Here is a 26,564-nt window from a genome sequence, read left to right on the forward strand (position 1 = left end):
CCATGAAGCCTCTAAAAAGCTTTTATTTTTCTGTTTTTAGTGTGTCCCAGAACTGGCAAAAAACCCTGCCTCTAAAAATATTACGAAGTTTGAAAAGTTAATTGGCCTTTAGGTTGATAGTTATACAATATTTGTAACTAGCAATTGATACCTATGTAGTAATATGTATGTACCTAATGTTGCTTATTTTTATGGATGTTTATTTTGCAAACAAAAAGGTAACTTAACAAAATAAAATCTTTTGAACTATAGCCCTTTTACAGTCCACAGTTGAATCCAACAATACTATTAATTGTTTTTTTGACGCTGGGAAATGCTTTTACGCATCCTGATTGTAGAGTGACAGGCAGAACTACCATTCTAAGACCGGATATGTGGGACTCGCTGACATCAGAATACCTACTAAAACCAGCGAAGCCACCTACATATACGTCCTATTGGGATATGAAAGCATCGCGAAAGAAGCCACTTTCGCATCCCTAGCCATAACAATACTACTCATTGCCCCAACTTTGAATAAGATGTAAGTTCTTTTTCTTCTTCTTCTTCTTCCAAGCGTGGTCCCACGACGTGGACTCCCCTTTCCGGTTTTCGCCCACTTTGCCCTATCGTGGGCGCGAGTATGACACTAATCATGAAAATACAATCATCAATCAAATAAACTATGACACTAATCATGAAAATAATATCGGACAATGGATTTTAGAATCCAAATATTTATTATTTACCGTTTTCGTTTCATCACGTATACAAATACAAATAAAACTAATTCACTCTGATACTTATTACTTCAAAATACGAGAATGTTCACGTGTGAAGCTCCCAATCACCCAAACAGTCATCAACATAAATATTCCTGGAAAGTGTGGCCGAAGCTCTTCTCAGTGAGTCCGTGATACACGCCTGAGTAACTGTTCGCACGAATGAATTAGTTTTATACAAAGTTACGGAGAATCGATGTAAAATGATACTGTGATTATGTGTGAAACTGTACTAGTTTCATTACAGCCTAGTTGCTAAGAATATTTGATGGCCAGACCTACTTCATCACACTATTATAAAGGCGAAAGTGTGTGTGTATGCTTGCTTCTCCTTTGCGCTGCAGCTACTGAAGCGATTTGACAGAAATTTGGAATAGAAATAAATTTCACTCTGGATTAACATTTGGCTTCGGTCGTGGCTATAGTTACCACCCTGCCGACAAAGACGTACCGCTAAGCGATTTAGCGTTCCGGTACGATGTCGTGTAGAAACCGAAAAGGAGTGTGGATTTCACCCTACTCCTAACAAGTTAGCCCGCTTTCATTTTAGATTCCATCATCACTCACCATCAGGCGAGATTGTAGTCAAGGGTCAACTTGTAAAGAATAAAAAATAAAAAATAACACGTATGCTACTTTTCATCCCGAAAAAATGCATGGTTACCGCGGGATTTGTGAAAAAAAAATAATTCTACGCGGACGAAGTCACGGGCGTCCGCTAGTTATTTATAAAAGCTGATATTTTGTCACCTCATTCGCCTATCATAAGTAAGGTAGCTACTGTGGCGATTTGTAATCATGGCCGCTCTAGGGAACAAAGTACTAGCAATCCCTTTTCAGCGCTCATCGTTTAATACGAGTATACATTTTACTGCCTTTTATCAAAATCAATTGATTTTTTTCTACTCCCATTTCGTAATCTACTCAATATAAAATCTCAAACGATATCACAAAGCTATATTCATTCCTACAGGTCCATGGCATTGGCTACAAAAAATCAGGCTTTCTTATGAGAGACAAATCTATCAGACCACGCCGATACAAAAATCGGGGTGGCCGTGCCCAACGCCAATTGGATAGCGCTAATTGCACGCAATTAGCGATTGTAGCACTCGTGCTGTCTATTGAGCACTCGCTACAATAGATTTACGATTCGGAACAAGTACAATTCTATGCGCGCTAAGTACAATGATTTGCCATTACATGACACTGGCATAAACAATATTGTAATATTTTTCGATATTTTGTTGATAATTGCACATTTATCTGTTGCCTTTTTTCGAAATTGGTTAAAAGTAAAAAAAAATATATATGTTAAAATCGATCTCACAAACGTCAAGGAATTAAACTCGACAATAAAACACACGGAACCCCTTACTGATGAAACAATAAATAATTTCTCACCCAGGACTCACCGCAGAGACAAAGGGTAGAAACTCCTTTGTTCTGTATTTACAGTATTTTTGCTGGCCCTACGCCAGACTCTTTATCTTGGGCGTAAACGAGCTACATTTTTGGAAATTTCTTTAATTTGTGCTATTTTTTCCGCATACGCTACACTAGACCGAAATTTAATATCAAATGAAGCCTAAAATGTATAAAATTTTACTATAAAATGTTACTTACAAAATAAAATATAAGCATTTTGTCCTACCTACATTATTTAAATTTGTTAAAAACTAAAGCTATAGCTTGGCAACTTCGTTCGTAATACTCCCGATGTTGCGCGCGGGCCAGTGTAGCGATGAATGAAAAACCCACGACTGATGCACGTCACTCTCCGCACGAAAGATTTCACACCCTCGAAGATTTCTCCCCTGTCGCCCGCATATCATGGGAGTGTTATTAACGAACTTGCCAGACTATAGGTACATTTCTTATAGCTTTAGCCGAGTCTGAGACTAATCCCAAGAGACATTCCCTTGGTTATTCTTTTTGTTGTAAAGCAATCAATTTGGGAATATAACAATTTTAAATAGAAGTAAAAACTCAACACAAACAGCACTACTATTGCACAAACACAGCAGAAATGGATAATGACAGGATGCCTTGCATGGCATAGAAATAAATGTAGCTCGTATTCTATTATCTTCCATTAATCCGTTGTGAAAATGCTATAAACATGATGAAATAATTTTAATTTTCATGTAGAGCAATACTTGCCAGCTACATATTTTTGCGGCAATTTGAAAATTGCTCGTCTACGTGTCACATTAAAACAGCAATCAAGTGATCGCTGGACTTTTATTGGTCGCTCCTCGTCAAATGTGCCATCTCTCGGCGGGCTGGTGCAGATCTGTGAGGCCTGTGATGTCTTCCGCCTCCAACAGCTGTCTCCAATGTCGGTGGTGATGATACGAGGAGATGTTTAGTGGTATTTAAGTGTTGTGCTTTATGTTAATAGCCTTTTAGAATCACCCTGTATGGAGACATAAGCTGTGAGGTCACGAGTACATCCTTACTCCTGTGAAGCTTTATTCTTGTATACCTTCTATACAACTAGCAGAATCCCCACGAATCAAAATATCGCTATCTTTATTCCAGCGAAATGATCATGCTGATGCCGCTGTTGGTCGACATATTATTAAAAACTAGCGGACACGCTTGGAATTTAGTTTTTCACAAATCCCGCGGGAGACATGATTTTTTCCGAGATTTTTCCGAGATTCCGAGAGAAATTAGCCTATGTGTTAATCCAGAGTAAAATCTATTTTCATTCTATTTCAACCAAATCGATTCAATAGTAGCGGAATTAAAGCGTAACAAACATCCAAACAACCATCCAAATAAACATCCATACAAACTTTCGCGTTTGTAATACTAGTAAGAAGTGGGATAAGAAATAAAATATAGAGAACTCTTAATTTTTTTGGTATCATAGATTTCAGTAAGGTATTAGATAAGTTATTAGAAGAAATAGTTTGTAATGTATATTACCTTACAAACTATTTCTTCTCATACTCGTACACCATTCTATAGTTTGTTTTTTCTATAAATAGTAAAATTTACAATATAAAATTCAACAAAAGTTGCTATGACATTCAAGATTATTTGATGGACATGGACATTTTGTAATTGTGAGATTAAATTAATTTAATAATTTTTTTCGTTTACATTTATTTAAATAGATAATGAATGAAATTTCGATTAGATACTCGTAAAACTCCACAGTTAAAAGTTAAAGGTCTGTCGTTCGTTGTCCGGGTTACTTGTACTTCTGTGGCTAAGCCGTCTAAGCCAACTAGTTTCGAGGTTCAGGAACATCTACATAATATATCTTTTCTTTTTTTTGTGTTGAGTAAGTGCCGATGGCTCCATGTGGGACCACTACGGCGTCACCGGGGTGTTCCACATATCTGGGAAATAAGAAATAACGTTAAAAACATTTCAAATAAAGAACTACATTGACGGCCTCCGTGGAGCAGTGGTATGCGGTTTTCTTGGTCCAGGTCTGGCTGGTGTGAAGCCTTGGCCGTGGCTAGTACCACCCTACTGGCAAAGAAGTACCGCCAAGCGATTTAGCGTTCCGGTACGATGTCGTGTAGAAACCGAAACGGGTGTGAATTATCATCCTACATCTAACAAGTTAGCCCGCTTCCATCTTAGATTGCATCATCACTTACCATCAGGTGATATTGCAGTCTGACTGACTTGTATAGAATAAAAAAAAAGTCATAATAATGTAACAAAATACTGAGACAACATTTTCCATTGAAACATGTAAATCTACTACATAATACAGGTTAAATATATTTTTCTCGGAAAAGCCGTATCGAGTCACGCCTCGTGAAAAAGTTTCAAGAGCAGATTTTCCGGTTTGTTTTTTTAATCTACACCGAGTTTACGGCAACGCGTCTCGCGGCGATTATACACTTTTATTATAGTGTTAGATTGCTTTTACACGGTTCTGTCGATTGATAGGAGTGTTCAAGTGCCAGGTAATGCTCTCAAGTGAGAATATATATCAAAAGGAGAATGTTTATTGAGTTTTCTACGTAGTACTAAAATACCACAGCCAAAGTCTTCCGTGAATAGAAATATGAATGAAATCTCTACTAATATAATGTTATAAATGCAAAAGTAAGTCTGTTTGTCTGTCTGTTACCTTTTCACGGCTAAACGGCTGAACCGATTTGGACAACATTTGGTATAGAGATAAAGTGCACCATGGAGTAGAACATTGTCTACTTTTTTCCTAAAAAAAAAAAATTTACGCGAAAGAAGTTGCGAAGTTGTATATTGTAATATTCTTCTTATATTAGCTATAGGTATTCTAATTATTTTGCAGTTGTAATGGCAAGATAAGGTATTTTCTTAATGCAATGCATCTATGTGTGTGTAGTTTTTTGAGAATATGACTACAGAAGAAATTAAACGTTTGAGTCCAAGCGCCAAGTATTCAGTTAACACAATACAAAAAGAAATTATACCTATATATTAAACTATTCTATAAAATATTATTTTGTTATACCATACCTTTTATTGGTGTTGGTTGCCTTGTTGGTTGTTGGTTTCTTGGTGAAGTATTCGTACTTTTGTTCTAGTTTTATTTTTCCTTTGCAGTCTATTTCTACCACAACTAGGTGCTTTTCATCTGGCCACTGGTAAGTGTTGGTAACCTGGTACAAGCAAACTATCATGTGAGCTTTTTAGTAATAAGTTTAATTTAAATGTGACAGATTTATAGGTGGGATTTGGAGCTTCGACCCACCACACTGATTTAATGTGGATTGGTGAGCTTGCCTCTGTAGTATTTTTCTACTACTACAACTAGGTACTACCCATTCTGCCACTGTTTAAGTGTTGGTACCCTGGTACAAGCAAATTAGATAGTATCAAGTTAAGACCATTAGTAGCGTCATAATAACTAGCTTATAATAATTAATGGAGCAGCGTCAGGCCTCTCTTATAAGAAGAGCAAATGTGCTTTGTGCTTATACATTTCGTTTCATGTAGTATGGTGAGGGTAACAGTTCGTTTCACTCTTGAAAGTTAGCCGCGATTCACGATAATAGTACGTACTATGAACATCCTACAGACGACTGTCACCGTATCAATGCCATCTGCAAAACACTTTAGTAGCGTTGACTACGCTCGTCGCGATCGTATTTTGTGCTACGTTGACGTCATGCCTCAGTATAATCTCTCTCCGTCGAAATACGTTCCGTATAGTTAAGGCTGCTATAGTCCGCCTATCAGATAGCGCGGCCTAGACCATTATGCGCGTTGTAGCGTAGACTACGCACATTGCGCTCGTATAGTGTGCTACTCGCTGACGTCATACCTCAGTACAATCTCTCTCCGTCGAAAGGCGCTCCGTCTAGTTCGGGCTGCCGTGGGCCGCCTGTCGGACAACGCGGCCTACATCAATGTGCGCGTAGTAGCGTAGACTACGCACATTGCGCTCGTATAGTGTGCTACTCGCTGACGTCATACCTCAGTACAATCTCTCTCCGTCATAAGGCACTCCGTCTAGTTAGGGCTGCCATGGCCCGCCTGTCGGATAACGCGGCCTACATCATTGTGCGCGTAGTAGCGTAGACTACGCACATTGCGCTCGTATAGTGTGCTACTCGGTGACGTCATACCTCAGTACAATCTCTCTCCGTCATAAGGCACTCCGTCTAGTTAAGGCTGCCGTAGTCCGCCTGTCGGATAGCGCGGCCTACACCATTGTGCGCGTAGTAGCGTAGACTACGCACATTGCGCTCGTATAGTGTGCTACTCGCTGACGTCATACCTCAGTACAATCTCTCTCCGTCATAAGGCACTCCGTCTAGTTGGGGCTGCCATGGCCCGCCTGTCGGATAACGCGGCCTACATCATTGTGCGCGTAGTAGCGTGGACTACGCACATTGCGCTCGTATAGTGTGCTACTCGGTGACGTCATACCTCAGTACAATCTCTCTCCGTCATAAGGCGCTCCGTCTAGTTCGGGCTGCCATGGCCCGCCTGTCGGATAACGCGGCCTACATCATTGTGCGCGTAGTAGCGTAGACTACGCACATTGCGCTCGTATAGCGTGCTACTCGCTGACGTCATACCTCAGTACAATCTCTCTCCGTCATAAGGACCTCCGTATAGTTCGGGCTGCCGTGGCCCACCAGCCGGGTAAGACGGTCTACAGCCGTTGTGCGCGTATGTTACGAGGGCCTACGAGTTCCATCTAACAAACTATAAATATACTAAACTATCTATATGTTATTATAAACATTGTCTGTTATTTGCTGATAATAATTCTTCAATGTCATGATTACAGTTTTTCGTTTATAAGATACTGATTTGACTAAACCTAAAGATTCTATCTTTAGCTTTATTATTTAAACTCAGATTAAAGTAAACTATTTACATTTTATAAATAATTATGAACGTCATATTATAATGATATTAATTTCATAATGTTAGACTAAGCCGTAAAACTGTATAATTAAAAAGTAGTTGTAAGATACAGAAACCATTTTGAATTGTAAAACTGTTTGAGTCATAGTCAGTAATTATTTTGTCGTCTGGTAGTCAGTCGAGCGCGATCTTTGTTGGTGATAATACACTTTGTTAACTATACGAAGATTTTCATTGCTGAATACACATTCCTGACGTCACGCTGCCCGTCTAAGTAATACGTAGTAGCGTAGACTACGCACATTGCGCTCGTATGGTGTGCTACTCGCTGACGTCATACCTCAGTACAATCTCTCTCCGTCATAAGGCGCTCCGTCTAGTTGGGGCTGCCGTGGCCCGCCAGCCGGGTAGCGCGGTCTACAGCCGTTGTGCGCGTAGTAGCGCGGAATACGATCGTCTCGCACTAGCTCGTACGCCAGGCGTGCCACGTTGTGTTGGTACTCACTGATGCCGGTCTTATATAAATAAGGCCGGACGTAGCCGAGTACTGGAAACAAAAAATACTTATAATTAAAATACGTAAATTAGTTTGTAAGTAGATCGTACCTATTTTAAATAAAAACTCTCAATGTACTGTTTATTGTATTGTATTCAAATAAAATATATATTTTAATTTGTAGATTTCGTCTCAGGGATCTAATAAAAACTTGTAACTGTTCAAACTTATTGCCATATCTATACTAATATTATGAAGAGGTAAAGTTTGTAAGTTTGTAAGTTTGTCACATTTTTTAAATGGGGTAATCTTCGGAACTACTGGTCCGATTTTAAAAATTCTTTCACCAGTAGAATGTTACATTATCGGGGAGTGCTATGGGCTATATTTTATATTAGTATCATATATATAAGCCGAGTTATCACAGTTTTTGTCATACAGGTCGGACTGAAAATCCTCTTAAACAGATTTATTCGCATGCGCTGCCTTAACTATTGTGTAAAATTGAAATTAATGTATGGAGACTTTATGTATCTTTAAAAGTTCTACAAAAACGTCCGCGACACCATATATCTATCTTCTATATATTAGCAGTACCTTTTGTGTTTTAAAAATTATTAATCTTATATACTTAGGTTTACATCATTATTTATACAACTAAACTTTAATCCTTATTAAAATAAATTATTTAATAATCACAAGGATATTATGGAGATAAGATTTGCCCTTTACAGTATGTTAATTACTTAAATAGTTTCGGAGATAATACAAAATTTCTAAAAGACGCAGAAATTCCGCTATATGACGCCCGGCGCTTTCATTTACGTAGTTCCCGTTCCTGTGTGAATATGGGAATCAAACATAGCCTATGACACTCGCAAATAACGTAGCTTTCTATTGGTAAAACAATTTTCCAAATTGGTCCAGTAGATCCATAGATTACCTCCTACAACCACACGAACTTTACCTCTTTATATTATTAGCATAGAAGTTTCTATTTCTCTTGGTCATACCACCACTCTCTAAGGACTGGACCGATTTTGCTAAGGGTTAGGAGTAAGATAGAGAAGTTACAGGGTAAGGTAGGGTACGGGTAGGGAAGCGTAGGGATAGTCTATGACTGTAGGGGTAGGGTAGGTTTAGGGCCGGGTTTAGGGTAGTGGTAGGGTAGGGGTAGAGGTAGGGTAGAGGTACGGGTAGGATAGGGAAGTGGTAGGGTAGGGGTAGGATAGGCGTGAGATAGGGGTACGGGTGGGATAGGGGTAGGAAAGGGATAGGGTACGGGTAGGGTAGGAGTAGGTTTGGGGTAGGGTAGGGGTAGGGTAAGGGTAGGGTAGGGTAGGGGTAGGGTAGATGTAGGGGTTGGGTAGGGTTGGGGTAGTGGTAGGGTAGAGGTAGGGTAGGGTAGGGGTAGTAGTAAAGTTGACATCGAAATTTACGCGGACGAAGTCGCGGGCGTCCGCTAGTTTATAAATATGAATTAAGATTTAGACCTCAATTTTCTTGAAAAACCGACATAATCACTACTATTTAAAGTTTATATACTTTGAAGAAAATTGAGGCTTTACATCTTAATCAATGTTTGATTCGATGAAACCACAGAACATAAAGCGCTGCTAACGCGATGTAACCACGGAATATGTACCTATGTTAAAATAAAACCCCCGCTTCCTCCATATGGGGGTGAATATTCGTGTTATGCTATCTTATCGTTTATCTTATCTTTTATTTCGTTTTGTATGACTCCCTTCCTAAAGGGGTACCGCGTCTGTCCCAACGCCAGTCACACACGATCAAGTATGCTGCACTGGAGATTTGACGATATACTTGACCGTGTGTGGTTGGCGTTAAGAATTTTAGTTTAGTCTTTTATTGTGTTTTATTTAATCTTTGATTTGGTAATTGAATTTAAAAAGTAACGCCGACAACACACTGTCAGGTTTACCATCAAGCCTGAAGGTCTCTTGAGGTTGTGGGCATTAAAAAATATGCCGAATTATGATTATGGGTAAACTACATCGTCTGAAGTTGTCGTAATGGTAGTTGGAATGGGTGCCACCCCTCATAAGAGGGTGGATTTTCCTATAGTCTTGTGTTTTCTGTGATATCCTTTTTTATAATAGTAGTTGGAAGTAACATTCATTCTCGTGAGTCGTATCTTATCTTTGACTTGGTTTTGAACAATCGTAGTTGGGGTACCACCTTCATATGGGATGTATTTTTGTATAATTTAGTAGTATGTAGGTCACCGCCTTCTACGGCGTGAACTTTCACATAGACCATATAGGATGTGATATATTATTTGTGTTTGTACCTACTCTAAAAGAAATACGTATTTCATGTGTAAACGGTCCAAACTCCAAAATTTCCTTATCTACCATACATACGGTAGAAGCGTGAGCTGACAAACTTTTAGCTTTTGTAAATAGCATAGGTAGGTGTAGCCATCACAGACTGTTCATTTATTCATTCTACTTCAGCTCTCTCAGCTGGTATGTCTCGGGTTAATACTAATTAGGTTGGTGTCAACGAAAACAAAATTGTTACAACATGCAGCATCGAATTAAAGTTCTAAAAATAAACCATAAGTATTTGAAAGGGCATTATTGTCATTTATTTTCGGCCGTAACACCAACGACTCTGTCAAGTTGTGCCTGAGTGGGTAATATATTATCGTTTTTAAAACGTTTCCCTGAATAAATCAGCTTTCATCACATTTGAAGTAATTGCAAAATTTTTTAACAGATTTGTTGTTCATTTTTGAATCATTTTTTGTAACTCTTGGCATTATTAAACTATTTGTTGTAACTACATAGTTTGAAGAGTCAATGAATATTCAAAGGTGGTAGAATGGCGACCCCATAACTGAATAAACTGTTGGTTGACTCCCCACTAGGTGGACCAAACGAAGCTGGCGACTTGAGACCGTGGTGGTTAGAAGTCCATACAAGAGACTATGCTACGTCCAGCAGTGGATGTTCGTTGACTGTGAATGATGATAATGTCAGCCACTGACGATCGAGTCAGCTCACATGCCTGCAGAGCGCTGCTGTCGGGACCGACAGTTTTATCGGCTGTCAAGCTGTTGCAGGCGCGTGAGCTTACTTGATCGTCAGTGGCTGACATTATAATGGTGGTCATTATAGTAGTGAGTTGACATCACAACGCCTTTGTGCATGAAACTATCTGACCCCATATCATGACCCCAGTGGCCTGAATGGCTTTTTAATACATTTTGTAGACCATCGTTTCCAGACCAGTTAGTACCCACCGGTGCTCGGGCTATGACCGGGACACTGTTTATTTTAATAAGGGGGTCCGTGAAAACTGTGCTTGATTCCTAGGGGTCCGTGGCTGAAAAAGGTTGGGAAACGCTGTTCTAGACAAAGCACGTCTCAACCTCGTATCATTGCTGTTCATGTATATTTGTTAAGTGTCCACCATTGATTTTGGATTAGTTTTTGAATATCAAATACCTTGTACGCTTGGTAGAAGTTTGATAAAAAGAAAGAGGGTGCAATAAATAATTTAAAGAAAAACACAACTTTGATTGCTGTAGGTATATGTTATTTTATATACTTGTATGTATATTATTTATTTAATAGTTATATGTTTTACATTCTTGGTATGAACGTTAATAATAAATCTTTTATTATATTTTATTTAATGTCAATGTAGAGTCACTCTTCCGGGCACGATAAATGCTTAGAAACTAGGAAATACTAAGTTTGCTCTGTCTGTGAGGACATAAATACAAAACTTTTCCGAAATATTATCAATACTTCTACTATAAAGAGAATATTTATACTTTATACCTACCTACAAGTCCTAGCAGCGTTTCTAATAAAATAGATAGTTCACAGACACAAAGCCATTTGGAAGAATAGTAAATGTTTACATTATTATGTTCTTACTTAAAACTACCTACCTATTTCAATAATACGTGCGTAACGCCAGTTACACACTCTAAAATTTTACTGTCAAGTTTGCAAGGATGTGGGCAATGTAAAACTATCGAAATGTCAGTTAAAATTTTGATTTTTTTTGCACTGACGCACTTTCTCTACGCGCGCTCCATAACTACTCCGCGCGGTAAACTTGATAGTGTGTGGCTGGCGTTAAAATATTTACAAGTGCATACCTAGAGTTATCTATGTCTGTATTTTCATTAAAAAATTATAATATCCATCTTTTAGAAAATACGAGTTATCATCATTCAAACATTGGTAGAACTACCTAACCCCTAGCTTGCGTGGTCGCCTAACTAAAAAACTTCTTTCCAGTATACGTCATGCATCATTGGTAGAACAACTAACCCCTAGCTTGCGTGGTCACCTAACTAAGAACCTTCTTTCCAGTATAGGTGATGCATCATTGGTAGAATTACTAACCCCTAGCATGCGTGGTCACCTAACTTAGAACCTTCTTTCCCGTATAGGTTATACATCATAGGTAGAACTACTTACTCCTAGCATGCGTGGTCATCTAACTAAGAAACTTCTTTCCAGTGTAGGTGATGCATCATTGGTAGAATTACAACTCCTAGCATGCGTGGTTACCTAACTTAGAACCTTATTTCCCGTATAGGTTATACATCATTGGTAGAACTACTTACTCCTAGCATGCGTGGTCACCTAACTAAGAATCTTCTTTCTAGTATGCATGCGTGGTCACCTAAGAACCTTCTTTCTAGTATAGGTGATGCATCATTGGTAGAATTACTAACTCCTAGCATGCGTGGCCACCTAACTTTGTGAAGCATCGTTGGTAGATCTACTAACTCCTAGCGTGAGTGGCGAGAGGCTCCAGGGTCGGCTTGTCCATGTCTCGCTCGTACAGATCTCGAGCAGTCCTCATCAGCTCCGTGTCCTTAATGGCCAGCTTAGCAGCGGGCGGCGGCGGCGCCTCTTCCGGTGCGGCTCCGTCCGGTTTGCAGGGACGACGGCGCTTCGGCCGGGGTTCGAAGCGCCTGGTCTTGTATACTGTAATATTTGTAAAGCTTATCATCTACACTATCAGTTAGTGGCGTGTACTTTGCACCGCCTATCCTATAGAAGTCAGTAGATGCGTAAAAAGAAAATATTCGTTTTGAATATACATAGTGCTAACCCTAGTTACCTTTTGCAAGCAGCAAGTCACTGTGTATCAGAGCAAGCTCCCTCTTAATACAAGAGGGCAGTTGGAGCTTGGACCAACCAAGCTGAGCCAAAAACGGTTGGTGGGCTTGGGGATGATAGTGTTTTCTATGTTCTGTGTTATAACCCTGTGACAATAATACCAGACGTAAATATCGGGACGATTCAAAACTAATATAAGTTTCCTGAATAAATGATTCAGTAGAATCAACATCGCTGTATGGTGGTATTGTTATCTCGGATGAATAGAAGAGCATGCAGGTGGATGCTGCTCATGATATCGAAAAATACAAGTGTTTTTTGTCAATATGCGCTGACGATAGAAGAAGAATCATAGAACAAAAATTCCTAGAAGAATTCTCCTCGACCCTGCCGTAGGTGTGCAGATATATAGGAGCAGTTTCATACTTAATAGCATTATCTATACCATTGATTACCAAAGTGGTCCAGACTCCACGGGGGTCTACGTCGGCGTTACAAAAAAAAACGTATGGGATGGGCAGTTTTCTAGACATAATAAGTAAATATTAATTGGTTCTTTCTGCTGTGTTAGATGAAATCACATTTTTGGTTGAAAAACTTTACTTTTTTGACATCCATTATAAATCACAATCAATTAATTAACAAGTCAATTCTCACTTTTTTTCAAAAATTTATAATTCGTGGTTGGAACTCAGCCGCATCATAGACGTTATCCAATAATATTCCATAGTCAGACCTATTCTTCACAATTTTTGTCAAGTTTTGGGAAATGGATGGAGCAGATGCAGGGGGTACATCGAAACCAGCCAGTGGTCCACGAGAAAAAAGTTTAGGAACCTCTGATCTACACGAATGAATCACTAGATTAAAAATGAAATAAAATCGAACTGTACCTACCAGCACAGACAAAAAAATATAGGACAATTTGTCAAGGTGTAGGCAAAATCGAGGCCAAGTAAAATGGTATTCAAATTAAAAAGCATCAGAGAAGTGTCTACAGTTAATAGTGTCTGACAGAGTGATAGATCCGAGTACGCACGCGCCAGCCGTGAGCGGAAGGTTACGTTTTTGTGTTCAATCATATTTTTGGGTTTATTTTTGGTTTAAATTTATGACAATCTCGCGGAAACAATTAATTTTCACAAGGTCGTGGTCGTTGGTGGCTTCCCTTTGTTTTGTGTCTTGAAACCATCCATATAATATGTTAACCTACGTCAGTGCTTGCAACTATAGAAAGTTTATCGTGATGTCATATTAATATTTTTATTTTTTTTACAGCCTAACCACCCGCCAGCAAAGGAGAGCTTACGGAAGCCTGTGTAACCCGTCCGCCAGACTTCACTGCTCTACTATTTCACGAATATTGGCGATATGACGAGTACCTACCTAACGTGGCCACACAATTCCCTGCTCATTTTCCTCGTTACTTCCCTTGCCCCTCATGCAGTGTGTGGACGGCATAGACAAACCTACCAACTTCTTACTTTACCCTTTTTTACTTACCTATTGTAGAAACATGTGCTGATGAGCGTTTAGTTTTTATATTATGAGGAACTTCTGGTTCTTGTTCTATTAAGGATGTTCCAGTATCAATAGCTGTGCTATGCCACCAGTAGGAGCCTAAGCCTATTGGGCCCGCCATAACTGCACGAGTGGTATTGGATGTAAGTGGATACTCCGTGTGGTCACATTGCTCGTCCTACCGCATAGCATGCCGCTCGTCCTGTCGGTTTTGAGTCAAACGACAAGTACGGGACGTCGCGATTATTTGCGCGAGAAGAGCAGTAGACAGACAGACTACGTCATTTTGCGCCAGTCTCTACAATTTGAGACATGTTTTCATACATTTCCTAACGCTTAATACGATTCGTCATCCCGTTTAATACGCCTACATGTCACACGCATGAATTTCCAAATGCGACAAATAAATTACAACAGATAGATCAGGACATCATAAAGGTCCTTAAACAAGGTTGCAGGACAAGACTAATACATGATATCATAAAGAACTGACAGACCCTGACAGCAAACGACCCTTGACATAATGCGATTCTAAACCGAACATTTTAAAGATGCATTCCAAAAATAAAATTCATTTGAAAACATCGTAATTGCTAATGCATCAAAATCTTTTTGTCATACCAGAACAAGTGATTACATTAAGTAGCATAATTAGGTAGTCTATACACCAAATACACAAGTTTTTGTAACTATGTGTGTGTACTGTGTAGGTAGTTACTGTGTACATTAGTCGTTATATTTTTCACTATCCCATACCCATATCCCGTATAATAAGCTTTCCCGTCTAAGACGCGTTTTTAGTTCGGTCCCTGCGAAATCGTATTAAACGGATTCTACTGTATAGTACAGTAGGCGCCAATAGCGGTGGTATCAAAAACTTTCGTTCCATAGCACAGTTCGTCGTTGAGGCACGCTAGGGTTGCTATATGTGCTGGCCCTAAGAGTATACTAACTAGTGGGCAGGTGCGAGCAGAAATCGTTGTAGTACGTGGACTGTCCGCGAAGACTCCTCATCGTCTCCTTGATGAAATGCGCGACTTCCTCGTCCGTCCACTCTTTCTGAAATATGAGGACATTTTTATATACCTTCTTATGAAAATCCTGTTTATCATATCAGCCAATGGACGTCCACTGCAGGACGCAGGCCTTTTATAGGTTTTGTAATGTGTTAAATCAAGATCTTGAGCTACTTGCATCCTGCGAATCCCTGTAACTCGCCGGATGTCGTCAATCCACCTCGAGATCGACCAACACTGCGCTCGCCATTCCATGCGGAATCGCAACGTCCAACGGCTCTTCAAACTCTTCGTTGAGCTATCTCGTTTGGTTCTTCTGCGGATCTCCTTATTTCTGATTCGATCACACCGAAATACTCCGAGCATAGCTCGTTATTTCACCCGCTCTCTGACTGAGTCTGCTCATGAGGCCTAAAGTCTACCAAGTCTCGGAACCATACGTCATCACTGGCAACACACACTGTCTTCAGGCACTTATTAATTTTTATTTTTAATCTTTGTCCATTGAGTCCTCAGATTAAGTAAATTTTCGCATCTATGAAGTGCACATGTCTGATCAGACCCATGTATGAACTGGCCATCCAACTTTGTATTAATGATACTAACATCTTCCGAACCAACTTTCGGGTCGAGCCACTTTCCCTCCAACTTCGCCCATCTGTTTTCAGGTCGACACCTATAAAATAATTTTTAAAGATATTAAAATAAAGCCTAACGTTATCGTACTAATATTATAAACGCGAAAGTTTGTATTGATGTATATTTGTTACTCTTTAACGCCGCTACTACTAAAGTGATTTGGGTGAAATTTGGAATGGAAATGAATTGTCCGAATTAACACATAGGCTACTTCATCATCTTCATCCCGGAAAAATCTATGGTTCCCGCTGGCTGTGAAAAACTGAATTCCACGGGGACGAAGTCGCGGGCGTCTGCTAGTATACATATAGGTAATAACCTACTTCCTACAATGTTTTTTTTTTCAGATTGTGTAATTGCCGTAGCGACTTAGACGTCACCGAGGGTTAATGCATAGTGCATTTTATAAGCACGCCACAACTTAGTGCCATCATTGTTTTCTTACAAACTCGAACTCAGTAAAGAATAATCATTCCTCTAGAATTCTTATGTAAATAAGTAGACTATTAAACTATTAAAAACTCGGCTATAAATTACGTCATACAACGTCGGAGTACCTATGTCTGTTATAATAGTAAGTACATTATGATAGAAGTGCGGTAAATTGAAAATTACAGCTGAGGCGATATTGCAGCTCGTGCTTTGGCGAGAGCTAAAGTAAGGAAGCAGAGGCTGTAATTATCTAAGCGCACGTATGTTATACAACGTTTTATAACACACTTGCGAGTAAACACACTTTCTGAAAATGAATTTGCATCTATGCCTGTTTTCCATTTGATGGCATTTTGACACGCTTGTAATTTTTACAAAGATAGCGAAGTGCCATATTTTTAGGTAAATGCACCAAAAACAGCCAGTAATAAAGTAATAAAGTAAATAAATATTTTTGTGTTTCTGTTTCAGATAAATAATTGTCATTTATTGTCAAAATTATTAAAATGAAAGAATTAAATGTTTGTTTACAATTTTATTCATAAAACGAGCACTTTTCTTTCATAAAAACTTTTTGCTAAGGTTTAAAAAAGTACCGTTCGTTTTTAGACGGATGATTAAGGTTTTATATTACATTACAGCACATGTGCATTTTACTTTACAATATGGCACTGTACGTATTGAGATACATTACAATATTGAAATTGTTGGAATAACAGATATTTTACGAGCAAATGTGTTATAAAATACATTAATATTAATATGAATAACACTCACGATAGCTTAAATTCTAATATAGGACTGTTTTAAATCGTATATTTTTTAGAAATGAGGGCCTATAAAAATATCTTAAATTGGGCCCCAAAATGAAAGCTTGCTTTACCGACCTAAGGCCTACTACGTATTTTAAGTCCTAGTAAATACCTAGGTAGTTAGGCCTCCCTCCTACGTGCTATAAAAAGCTGTTCTAAGCAAAGTTCTAGGTTAGTTATGCAAGTCAAAAGTCAAATAGGTTTATAGGTACATTTTACTTACATTTTAGTTTTTCTTATAGGATGTTGGCGGAATTCGTCGAAGTATTCTGTTAGAAAGGACATTTTGACCACTGAAAATTTTAATAATTAATGTTTTTTCTACTTAATAATAATTTCCGCGATTAATTTGTATTACTTAAAAAAATGCGCGTGACACCTGTCTAGAAACATTTTTTTTTTCGCAAAACAATTCCTTTTAGTTGAAAGTTTTATTAACCCTGGTAATTTCAGCAAGATACCGTTTGCTTGTAGTTATTATGGTAAATTCCACAAAACGACTGATTTTTCTAATTTCATTCGTTATGTTATCATCGTATTGCATGTTCCATGAACTATGATTTAAGTGCAGTTGTTGTAAACATTTTTTCTACTTATATTACTTTTCTGTACTAAATGCTTTGTTTCAATTAGAGAAGTCCGAAATGCGGCGGAATATGAAATTTTTATTAAGTACCCGGAAATGGGAAGCTGATGGTGTTATACTCCTGTGCCTTGGAGAGCACGTTAAGTAAGCATTATGTACAAACAATGATCGTTAAAGTAGAGTCCTTTTCATGAAAGAAGTCCCGCGGCCTGAACCTGAACTGAAATTGACAGCACCTTACACAAATGATAATAAGACCGCCATTACTAAATGACAATGAGCGCCATTAAGACATTAGCGCCGCGTCTGGGGGACTTCTTTCATGAAAAGGACATTATTTTTAGAATATTTGCGATATATTTTAATTATGACCAATATTCCCGTGCCACTTTAATTAGTCAGAAAAAACTGTTTTAGGAATAGGCACATCACTAGTCCGGTTTGCTTTGGTCCGGCTTGGATCGAACCATTACCTATCGGTGATGAGTTCGTGCCCTTTACCGTGGAGCTATAGCTTCAAATCCGTCTGTAGTGGGTCATTAAAATTGGCTGTCAATGATACCTACTCGTAAAATATTTGCCAACCATCCAACATACCAAAGGTTGGCAACCCCTAGTTTCCAAACTTCGTTATAACTCGTTCCCGTACTGAACGTCGTTTGAACAATTTTTATGCAGCCGCTCGCCTCAGCCCGCCGCCGGTCGCGTGACGCTGTCTCGTAAATCACGGCATCGTTATTTTTGGAAACCGCTAATTTGTCCTCTATCTGCAGTCTACCTCAAGGTACCTGCAGACAGGACGAATTAGCAGTGGCCTGTTACATGAAAAAAATGGGTAGGTCCCTGTCGAAAATCAAATAGGTACCAGTAAATCGATTTTCTTAGTCTAAATGCAGTCTTAAGAGAGGTCAGAGAGATCTGACCTAATTTTATATCTCATTTATTTATTACTCCTTTTTCTTAAAATTTTTAACAATATTATACATGCAAAATATAATAAACACTATCAAAAACTTATAAAAAAAATTTAACCCTCCCGCTGCGGGACATTTGAGTGCCCAAGCAACCGGTGGTCAGGGCTCCAGAGTGAGGAATCTTCTCAGTTTCTCACAATACGCGCCGTCTCAAGAATGACTGCCTTCTGTATCAGACTCTTGATCCAATAGTCAAGCGAAAGCTTTTTAAGGTGTTGGTCGAAGCTTTTCGCTAAAAGAGCATTGACTGAACCAAATGTTTCTTATCCGAACTGCTTGAGTGAATAACATTTTTTTGAGACGATTGTAGTAGGTAGTCAACCTGCCAATTTTAACAGACTTCCAAAAAGGAGGAGGTTCTACGTTCGGCTGTATGTATGTTTTTTGTTATTTAATGTGTTTAAAGTTGATACAAAGTACCTACATGTACGCGTAAATAAATGATTGTAATTCTTTATTTTTATTCAAATTTCCCTTCATGTCTCCAAGAAAATAAAAAAATGTATTATCACAGTAGTTATTTTTGCCGTGAAGCAGCAATGCTGTTCTGGTTTAAAGAAGCGTGTAATTGCAGACTTAACCTACGCTTCAGGTTGATGGACACAACGGCATTTATAGGACACTAGCTGACGCTGCGCGGTTTCACCCGCGTGGTTCCAGTTCCCGTAGGAATACGAGGATAATAATATAGCCTATAGCCTTCCTCGATTAATGGGCTATCTAACACTGAAAGAATTTTTCAAATCGGACCAGTAGTTCCTGAGATTAGCGCGTTCAAACAAACTCTACAGCTTTATAGTATTATTATAGATTATCCTTACATGTCCTTGGTTGCAAGTGTTGCTGTTTATAGGCCATCGGTTTTCACTTACCATCAGGTGGGGCTTCTGCTTCTGCTCGGCGTTTGCTTGCTCAACTTTAGACCTCATTAGATTTAGAATTAAATCCACAAAACTCGGGATGTCGTACAAAATAAACGTCGGGACGCTCGACAGAAGTGACAACTTAAACCAATCAGACAAAAGGAAGCCAGAGTGGCGATGTAACGCGTTACGTTACGAAGCATTTTATGACCCTCCCTTATAAAGTTATCACTCACAAAAATCAACGCATCAAAAAATAAAACTAAAATTAAAATATTTAAATCGATTTATTAAATTTAATTTAACATATTACTTATTTATCAATAGCTTATTTTACTAAAACTCAACATTCATCCATCCATTCAGGAAAATTCTAATAACAGGGCAAATACACCTTAACAACTTAAACTCAAAATTGTTCAATTGTTGTTGTTATTGCTGTATGAAAAATAAAAATAACATATTAAAATCTGCATCGCCTTACTTAGCTTTTTGTGATTTTATACTACGAAGACACCATCGGTCCGTCTAAGACACTGACATTTCAAGTGTTTGTACTAAAGTTTAAACTAAACTTGATTTTGATTTATCTTTAAAAAAAAATCAATTTGAACATTATGATTTTATAGAAAATTATTATAAGATTTCTCTGCGGTACGGTAGTTTGATGTAATGTTAAACCATAAAGGATCCTTTGGGCACTAAATAACAAAAATTTTGACATTTCAAAATATTTATACTTAAGCTATGAGAAATAAACTAATTCGACTTAATTTCATTCTGATTAGACTCGAAGAAAATAAACTTAAAATCAGTTTGGATATCATAATTTTATAAGAAAGTATTAACAGATTTTGTATTACCACATAAAATAATTAATAGTGTTTAATTAATAGCACATGGTACTATGTCAAAATAGCAAGTCCCATATGCTATTTCGATTGTAAAAATATTTCCCATATTGTGACAGGTACTACTAATCTCACAAAATATGAGGCATTTATTTAAGCGGCAATACCTCAAAGATTCAATAAGACTGAAACCTGAAACATCCCAAGACAATGGTTCATATTCTATAGTCATTTAAAATAGTATGACGTCACACATTACTTTTAATGCGTACTTAATTTCTACGTCAAATAATATCTCAGAATTAACACTGATCATCTTGTCAGAGGTAACAATGAACATCATGTCAGAATTAACACTGACCATCGTGTCAGAGGAAACATTGGTTCATAATCTATAGTAATTTAAAATACTATGACGTCACACATTACGTTTAATGCGTACTTAATTTCAACGTCAAATAAAATACTCCACACTGTTAGATCTATTAAGCGTATTCAACAATTAAATCAAGGTCATAAGACACTTTTTCATAAGTCACTTGATCTATAAGTTAAATGAGTCAGATTTAGATGATATACATCAAAATAAATACTGGCCAATGACAGTGTTAAAATAGATCAACGTTAGAGATACTACTGAGTAATAATACATCAGAGTAACACTGATCTTATATTATAATATTGACCTATACGAGTATGTAGCACTTAACACTGACCATTATTATATCAGAATTAACATTGACCATGATGTCAGAGTTAACACTGACCATCATATTAGATGTTAGACTGAACTTCATGTCAGAATTAACACTGACCATCATGCCAGAGTTAACACTGAACATCATGTCAGCATTAGCACTTAACACCATGTCAGAATTAACATCAACCATTGTGCCAGAGGTAACAATGAACATTATGTCAGAAGTAACACTGACCATCGTGTCAGAGGTAACAATGAACATCATGGCAGAACTAACACTGACCGTCATATCTAAATTAAAACTTAGCAAATGTGTAGGAAAACTGACCTGAGACTTCTAAACAAAAACCTTTTAGTCTTTTTGGTTAAAATACTTTCAACCTTTAAATCAGTTTAGTTTTTCCGCCTATAATAACTGGACGAATATTCAATAAATTCTATCAGTGTTTTGCAAACATTTTTTGGTTAAAATCAAAATTTTAAAAACACAAATCACAAGTTTTTATGAAAAAATCTACCTTTGCAAATATTCAACTATTAATAGCAATAAAACCAATATAATATGAAACATGTAAAATAATAGGCTGTTTAGGTTAGAGTTGATTAAAATTACACATTTTTAAAGATGTATTTTGCGTGGCATACCAACTAATAACCCTATAAGTGGCGTACCTTTAGGTATAGTGTGGCAAAATGCCATGGACTCACGGAAGAAAAGCTCCCAGTCTTGAAGTAATTAACATTCTGTATTTCTAACACTGTCTATTTATCTCCAACGGTCCTCTGATGGCATAGTTACGTCATTGCCGTAGTTGTCAGTTGTTGTGCCGCGTTACACCGATGATAAGACACACACGCTTCTCAGACCAATTATAGAAGGACCTGTACCGCACCCATATTCAGAAACGAAATTTTCTGAGGAAAACGAGCTCGGATTTGGTATATATCTTACTAAACTAGAAGTTTTTGCCTGTTTTATACACCATTCGACTACACAAAAAGGTATTTTTACGGCGCTCTTTAACCGACGAACACGATTACAACTGAAATATAGATTCTATAAAGCCATTTTTAAAAATCGCATTAGATCGTTGATCATGTACTTTGACAGAAAAGTAACATTTAGCGAGGCAGGTCCTGTAGAATAATTGGTCTGAGACAAACACAGATATAACATGCCCCATTATTAGAACTCCCAAGTCGGCACAGTAGCACTATTCTGCATTGACGGTCTGAGATCCCAATATATTTGACGACCTTCACCAAGCTGGTTATTTTCTTTTCTCAAATATGCTTGGAAATTTGAGCATTATTTTGACAACCTTTTTCGAGATAAATCGAACTGGCTGTACTGGTCGAGCAGCGGCCGGCAATTTAGTTGTATGAAAATCCATATCTGTCGTATTTAGCGGCCAAATTAATTACTATGTAACATCATATTTGTCTCCACAACATGGCGACATGACTTGCGCATGGAAAGCTGTTAAGTGAAAAAAAAAAATACTTTGTCGCGTAAAAAACTATTGTTATGAACAACTAGTTCGTCAACTTCGTCATTGGTTTTAAATACTTTTGTATTTGACAATGAGGTGAAGACAATGAGTGTGATGAAATTATTCTGAATTGTACTACTTATACTACAGCCTTTCATGATGAGTACTGTTTACCAACAAATAAATTTGAAATGAAGGTAGAAAACGCATGACATTTCATAACTTATTCATTTTATATAATGTATGGCTCCTGTGAACTGGACGTACGAAGAAGGATTGGGATGGCCAAGAGTGCCATGTCTCAGCTACATAAAACTTGGAAAGACCGTAACATCTCGCTGAGAACTAAAATAAAACTCGTTCGCACACTCGTCTTTTCCATCTTTCTCTATGGGGCTGAGACGTGGACCTTAAAATCTGCAGACCGCAAAAGGATTGACGCTTTCGAGATGTGGTGTTGGAGGAAAATGCTCCGGATTCCATGGACTGCATTTCGGACTAACGCATCTATACTTGCCCAACTCAAGGTTAAAATTAGACTCTCCACCATATGCCTCAAGCGTATTTTAGAGTACTTCGGACATATTGCCAGGAAAGACGGAGATAATCTGGAAAAATTAGTAATTACTGGCAAGGTGGAAGGAAAAAGATCGCGGGGGCGCAGCCCGATGCGTTGGTCCGACCAGGTCCGCACTACTCGAGTCCACAGTTTACGATGCTCTTCACGTAGCCGGAGATAGGAAAGAATGGCATACCATCCTAAAGACAAGGATTAGAGATGGAGGTGGTCACGACCCTCACACATGAGGAATACGACTCACGGAGGAGGATAATGTATGGTTTGTTTATAAAATGTTATTTAAAATTTATTAACCATATCTATAATTGTTTTAGGCTTGTTGATCAAATTTATTTTCATAAATTTAAGACTAAGTTAATTATAATTGTTATTAGGTGTGAAATGACTAGTGATTTATACCCTTATTTTTAATTTGTTTGTTGATAAACAATACTCATCGAGAAAGGTTGTAGTATAATTTAATTTTCCGCGCATTATTTGAGAAAAGTACTATATAAGCCTTGGCCGCAACTAGGCATTGATGGACTTACGTCCTATGTTACCTCGGCTTCGCCTCGGCCCACATTCACACGTTCGTCCATCAATGCCGCAGCAGTAATTTACTATTTCATCCAATGACCAGCTCAGTGAAGGTCCTATATACTGCGATCTCAGACACAGTGAACAGTTCCGAGGGTGTTAGAACCTGGCGCGTATGTAGACGGCGGCCACGTCGTGGTTGGCGTAGCCGAGGCGTTTGGCGTGCTTGAAGATCTCGTTGGTGGTGGCGGTGAGCGGCAGCGACTGCTCCAGCGCGTCGCCCAGCCCCAGCGCCAGCTTCAGGTCCTTCTGCATGTGCGTCAGCGGCTGGTGCGTCGAGTACGACGACTCGATCATTGCTGGAAACAGACAATTGTATTTATAAACTCCTGTCCTATGTGAGTCTTGACGACCTCCCTAGCGCAGATGATACTGTGGTTTCACAGACGTTCTGAATTAGATTTCCGACTCTGGTCAGTTTAGGATATTACATTTTCGGTACGTGTTTGCCGCTAGATTGACGTTTGTCTGTTTATCTTCACAATATACGTCTTTTGATCGCATTTCAGGCGTACAGACCTGGTCTGGTGAACAAAGATATCAAGCGATTAAGCATTCCCGTACGGCGTAGAAGACGTCATATATTATGCAAACATATATTAACAAACTTGCATTTCTTCCAAGTCATCCCGCTCCATCTTAGAATGCATCGTCACTTAACATCAGGTAAATTCGCAGTCGAAGGCTAATTTGTCACTAAATAAAAAAAAATAGGCAGCGTCAGCGCCAGCACGTCCAGCAGGTCGGCCTGGCTCAGCCCGGCGCGGTCTGCCAGCGCCAGACCCTCGGCAGCGCACTGAGACACTCACCTCGCCCCTTCAGTATGAGGTGCGGCGACGCGAGCGGCGTCAGCGCCAGCACGTCCAGCAGGTCGGCCTGGCTCAGCCCGGCGCGGTCTGCCAGCGCCAGACCCTCGGCCAAGGCGGCCAGCGACACGCCGCCGACCACCTGTAGCACCGAGTTCATCTTCGACGCGTTGCCAATCTCGCCTGAAACATTTAATGTCCCCGTTGCCAGTTCTGTATACACTATCGCCTACTGTGTTCTGTATTATAAAATAACAAAGAAAAATATTCTCGAAAGATGTCAACTTTGTTCTATTGCAGTGACTCACGTCTCAATATTTTCAAGATCAAAGTGACAACTTTTTTCGCTAGGGTGAACCGCATCGTAACGTAACGCGTTACGGCGTCACTCTGTCTGGCGTGGCAGGTGTAACTTATCACTTCTGTTGAGCGTGCCTAGACGCAGACGTTTTGTAAACATCATAAATGCTCCACAGCTAAACAATGTGCTGAATGCGTTAAGCAGGTGGTATATGGAACAAGTGGCAATAAATTGCCTAGTAATTTGTAACTAGTCTACACAGATTAAGAATAATAGGCAGATAGAGCGTTCGGAACAAGAGTCATGTCCAGCAGATGTCTGTCCATCGGCTGTTAATGATGATAATGTAAATAAACACAAAATTGTGCATGTGTGTAGGGACGTAACATATCTATAATATAAAATATCGTTGAATACCACTCTACAAATACAGCTATGAGTCATCACTAAACATGCAACATAACAATCAACATCAGGAGAGATTTCAAATTCTTAGAATGCATTGTGTTTCTATCTACAATCCAAAGATGTGCAATTCGTGCAAAAATAAACAAAATAATATTAAGTCTCAATACACATGCAGAATTAACGACGAATAAATAAAAAAACTATTAACAGTGTAATAATATGTAATAAAATAGTAAAATAAAATGCAGTAATTGAAGACACGACTGTCGCGTTCGCAGTAATTGAAGACGCGTCTGTCGCGCTTTTAACGTTGTGTGTGTAAAAATAAGTATGTTTATAGGCTGTAGGTAATATTAGATTGTAAAAAATATTAACAAAGGGGGTATGCCATACAGTTAGCTATGATGCCTCATGACTTATATGTATCTTCACAACTCCAAAGGATTTCAAATTGTATCAAATTTAAACTGAAAATTTTATAATTGAAACCTGTTGAGCTTTTATGCTAATTTATCTATTTCGTAATATATGTTAACACTCTGGTATTACGTATACATATATTATCTTGTGTACATCCTGAATTGGGCTAAGAAATATTAAGGTTTTCTTTCCTCAAAGAAATCTTCACAAAAAATTCTTAGCCCCGAGTTGCGATTTATTTGGCAGAGAGTTTATAGTTTAAGAACGGATTTTACGATAGGGCCGGATTAACGAGGTCTAAGAGCAAACAAAGTGGTCGTCCTAGTAATAATGATAAAGATGTGTTATTAGTGTATGTAGTGTAGTGTGTGTGTCGTGGTGATAAAACTAAAACCAAAACAAAAGAAAGGCTACAACAACAGCGAGTAGCAATGGACACGAGCACTACTACCTAGGTAGAAGGAGTTCTTGCTCATCGCCTTGAAGCACGACTGGCAGTCGTCGAACAGCGTGCGGTCGCCGGCCGCCAGGATGATGAGCGTGCCCTCCTCCGCCTGCGTCTTGGAGCCTTGGATCTGGAACGGGACAACATGGAGTTCCAACATCATCATCATCATCAACAGCCTCTTGCATGGACTTCCAAACAAACAACACGGAGATCAACACTCAAGTAATAGGCTACTTGCCTCTTTTGTAAACAGTGTTTAAACTGAATTAATAATAATAATATCTACGTAAAATGTTTGCCGCCGAAACACAGCACATTAGCAAGTGACGTCATTCATAGAAATAACAGCGTGATTGGCGTTTGCAGTGATGTGATTATATCACGTCACCCGCAAGCGCCAATCACAAACCGATGCCTTGTAG

General features: G+C 38.6%; 2 protein-coding genes across 4 annotated transcripts in view; both read right to left on the bottom strand.

Moving 5' to 3' along the window:
• Positions 1-7,441: 7,441 nt before the first annotated feature.
• Positions 7,442-17,418, bottom strand: LOC112048481 (uncharacterized). Its single transcript, XM_024086015.2, has 5 exons — positions 17,357-17,418; positions 15,857-15,926; positions 15,188-15,293; positions 12,378-12,578; positions 7,442-7,647 (listed from the first exon to the last, which is right to left on the bottom strand). Exons 1-5 carry the CDS (start codon positions 17,416-17,418, stop codon positions 7,442-7,444), a joined length of 645 nt encoding a protein of 214 aa, XP_023941783.2.
• Positions 17,419-19,824: 2,406 nt separating this feature from the next.
• Positions 19,825-26,564, bottom strand: part of LOC112048469 (cytokine-like nuclear factor N-PAC) — an 85,822-nt gene continuing 79,082 nt past the window's right edge. For 2 of the 3 annotated variants that reach the window (XM_024086001.2, XM_024085999.2), the window contains exons 10-12: positions 26,143-26,269; positions 24,569-24,748; positions 19,825-24,058 (exon numbers count right to left, since the gene is read on the bottom strand). In XM_024086001.2, coding sequence (XP_023941769.1) covers positions 23,859-24,058; positions 24,569-24,748; positions 26,143-26,269 — 507 coding nt within the window. In that variant the 3' untranslated portion in view covers positions 19,825-23,858. The remainder of the gene's footprint in view (positions 24,059-24,568; positions 24,749-26,142; positions 26,270-26,564) is intronic. The other variant, XM_024086000.2, reaches the window with a different exon arrangement.

The sequence above is a fragment of the Bicyclus anynana genome, chromosome 23 (assembly GCF_947172395.1).
Source record: "Bicyclus anynana chromosome 23, ilBicAnyn1.1, whole genome shotgun sequence".
In the NCBI taxonomy this organism is placed as follows: domain Eukaryota; kingdom Metazoa; phylum Arthropoda; class Insecta; order Lepidoptera; family Nymphalidae; genus Bicyclus; species Bicyclus anynana.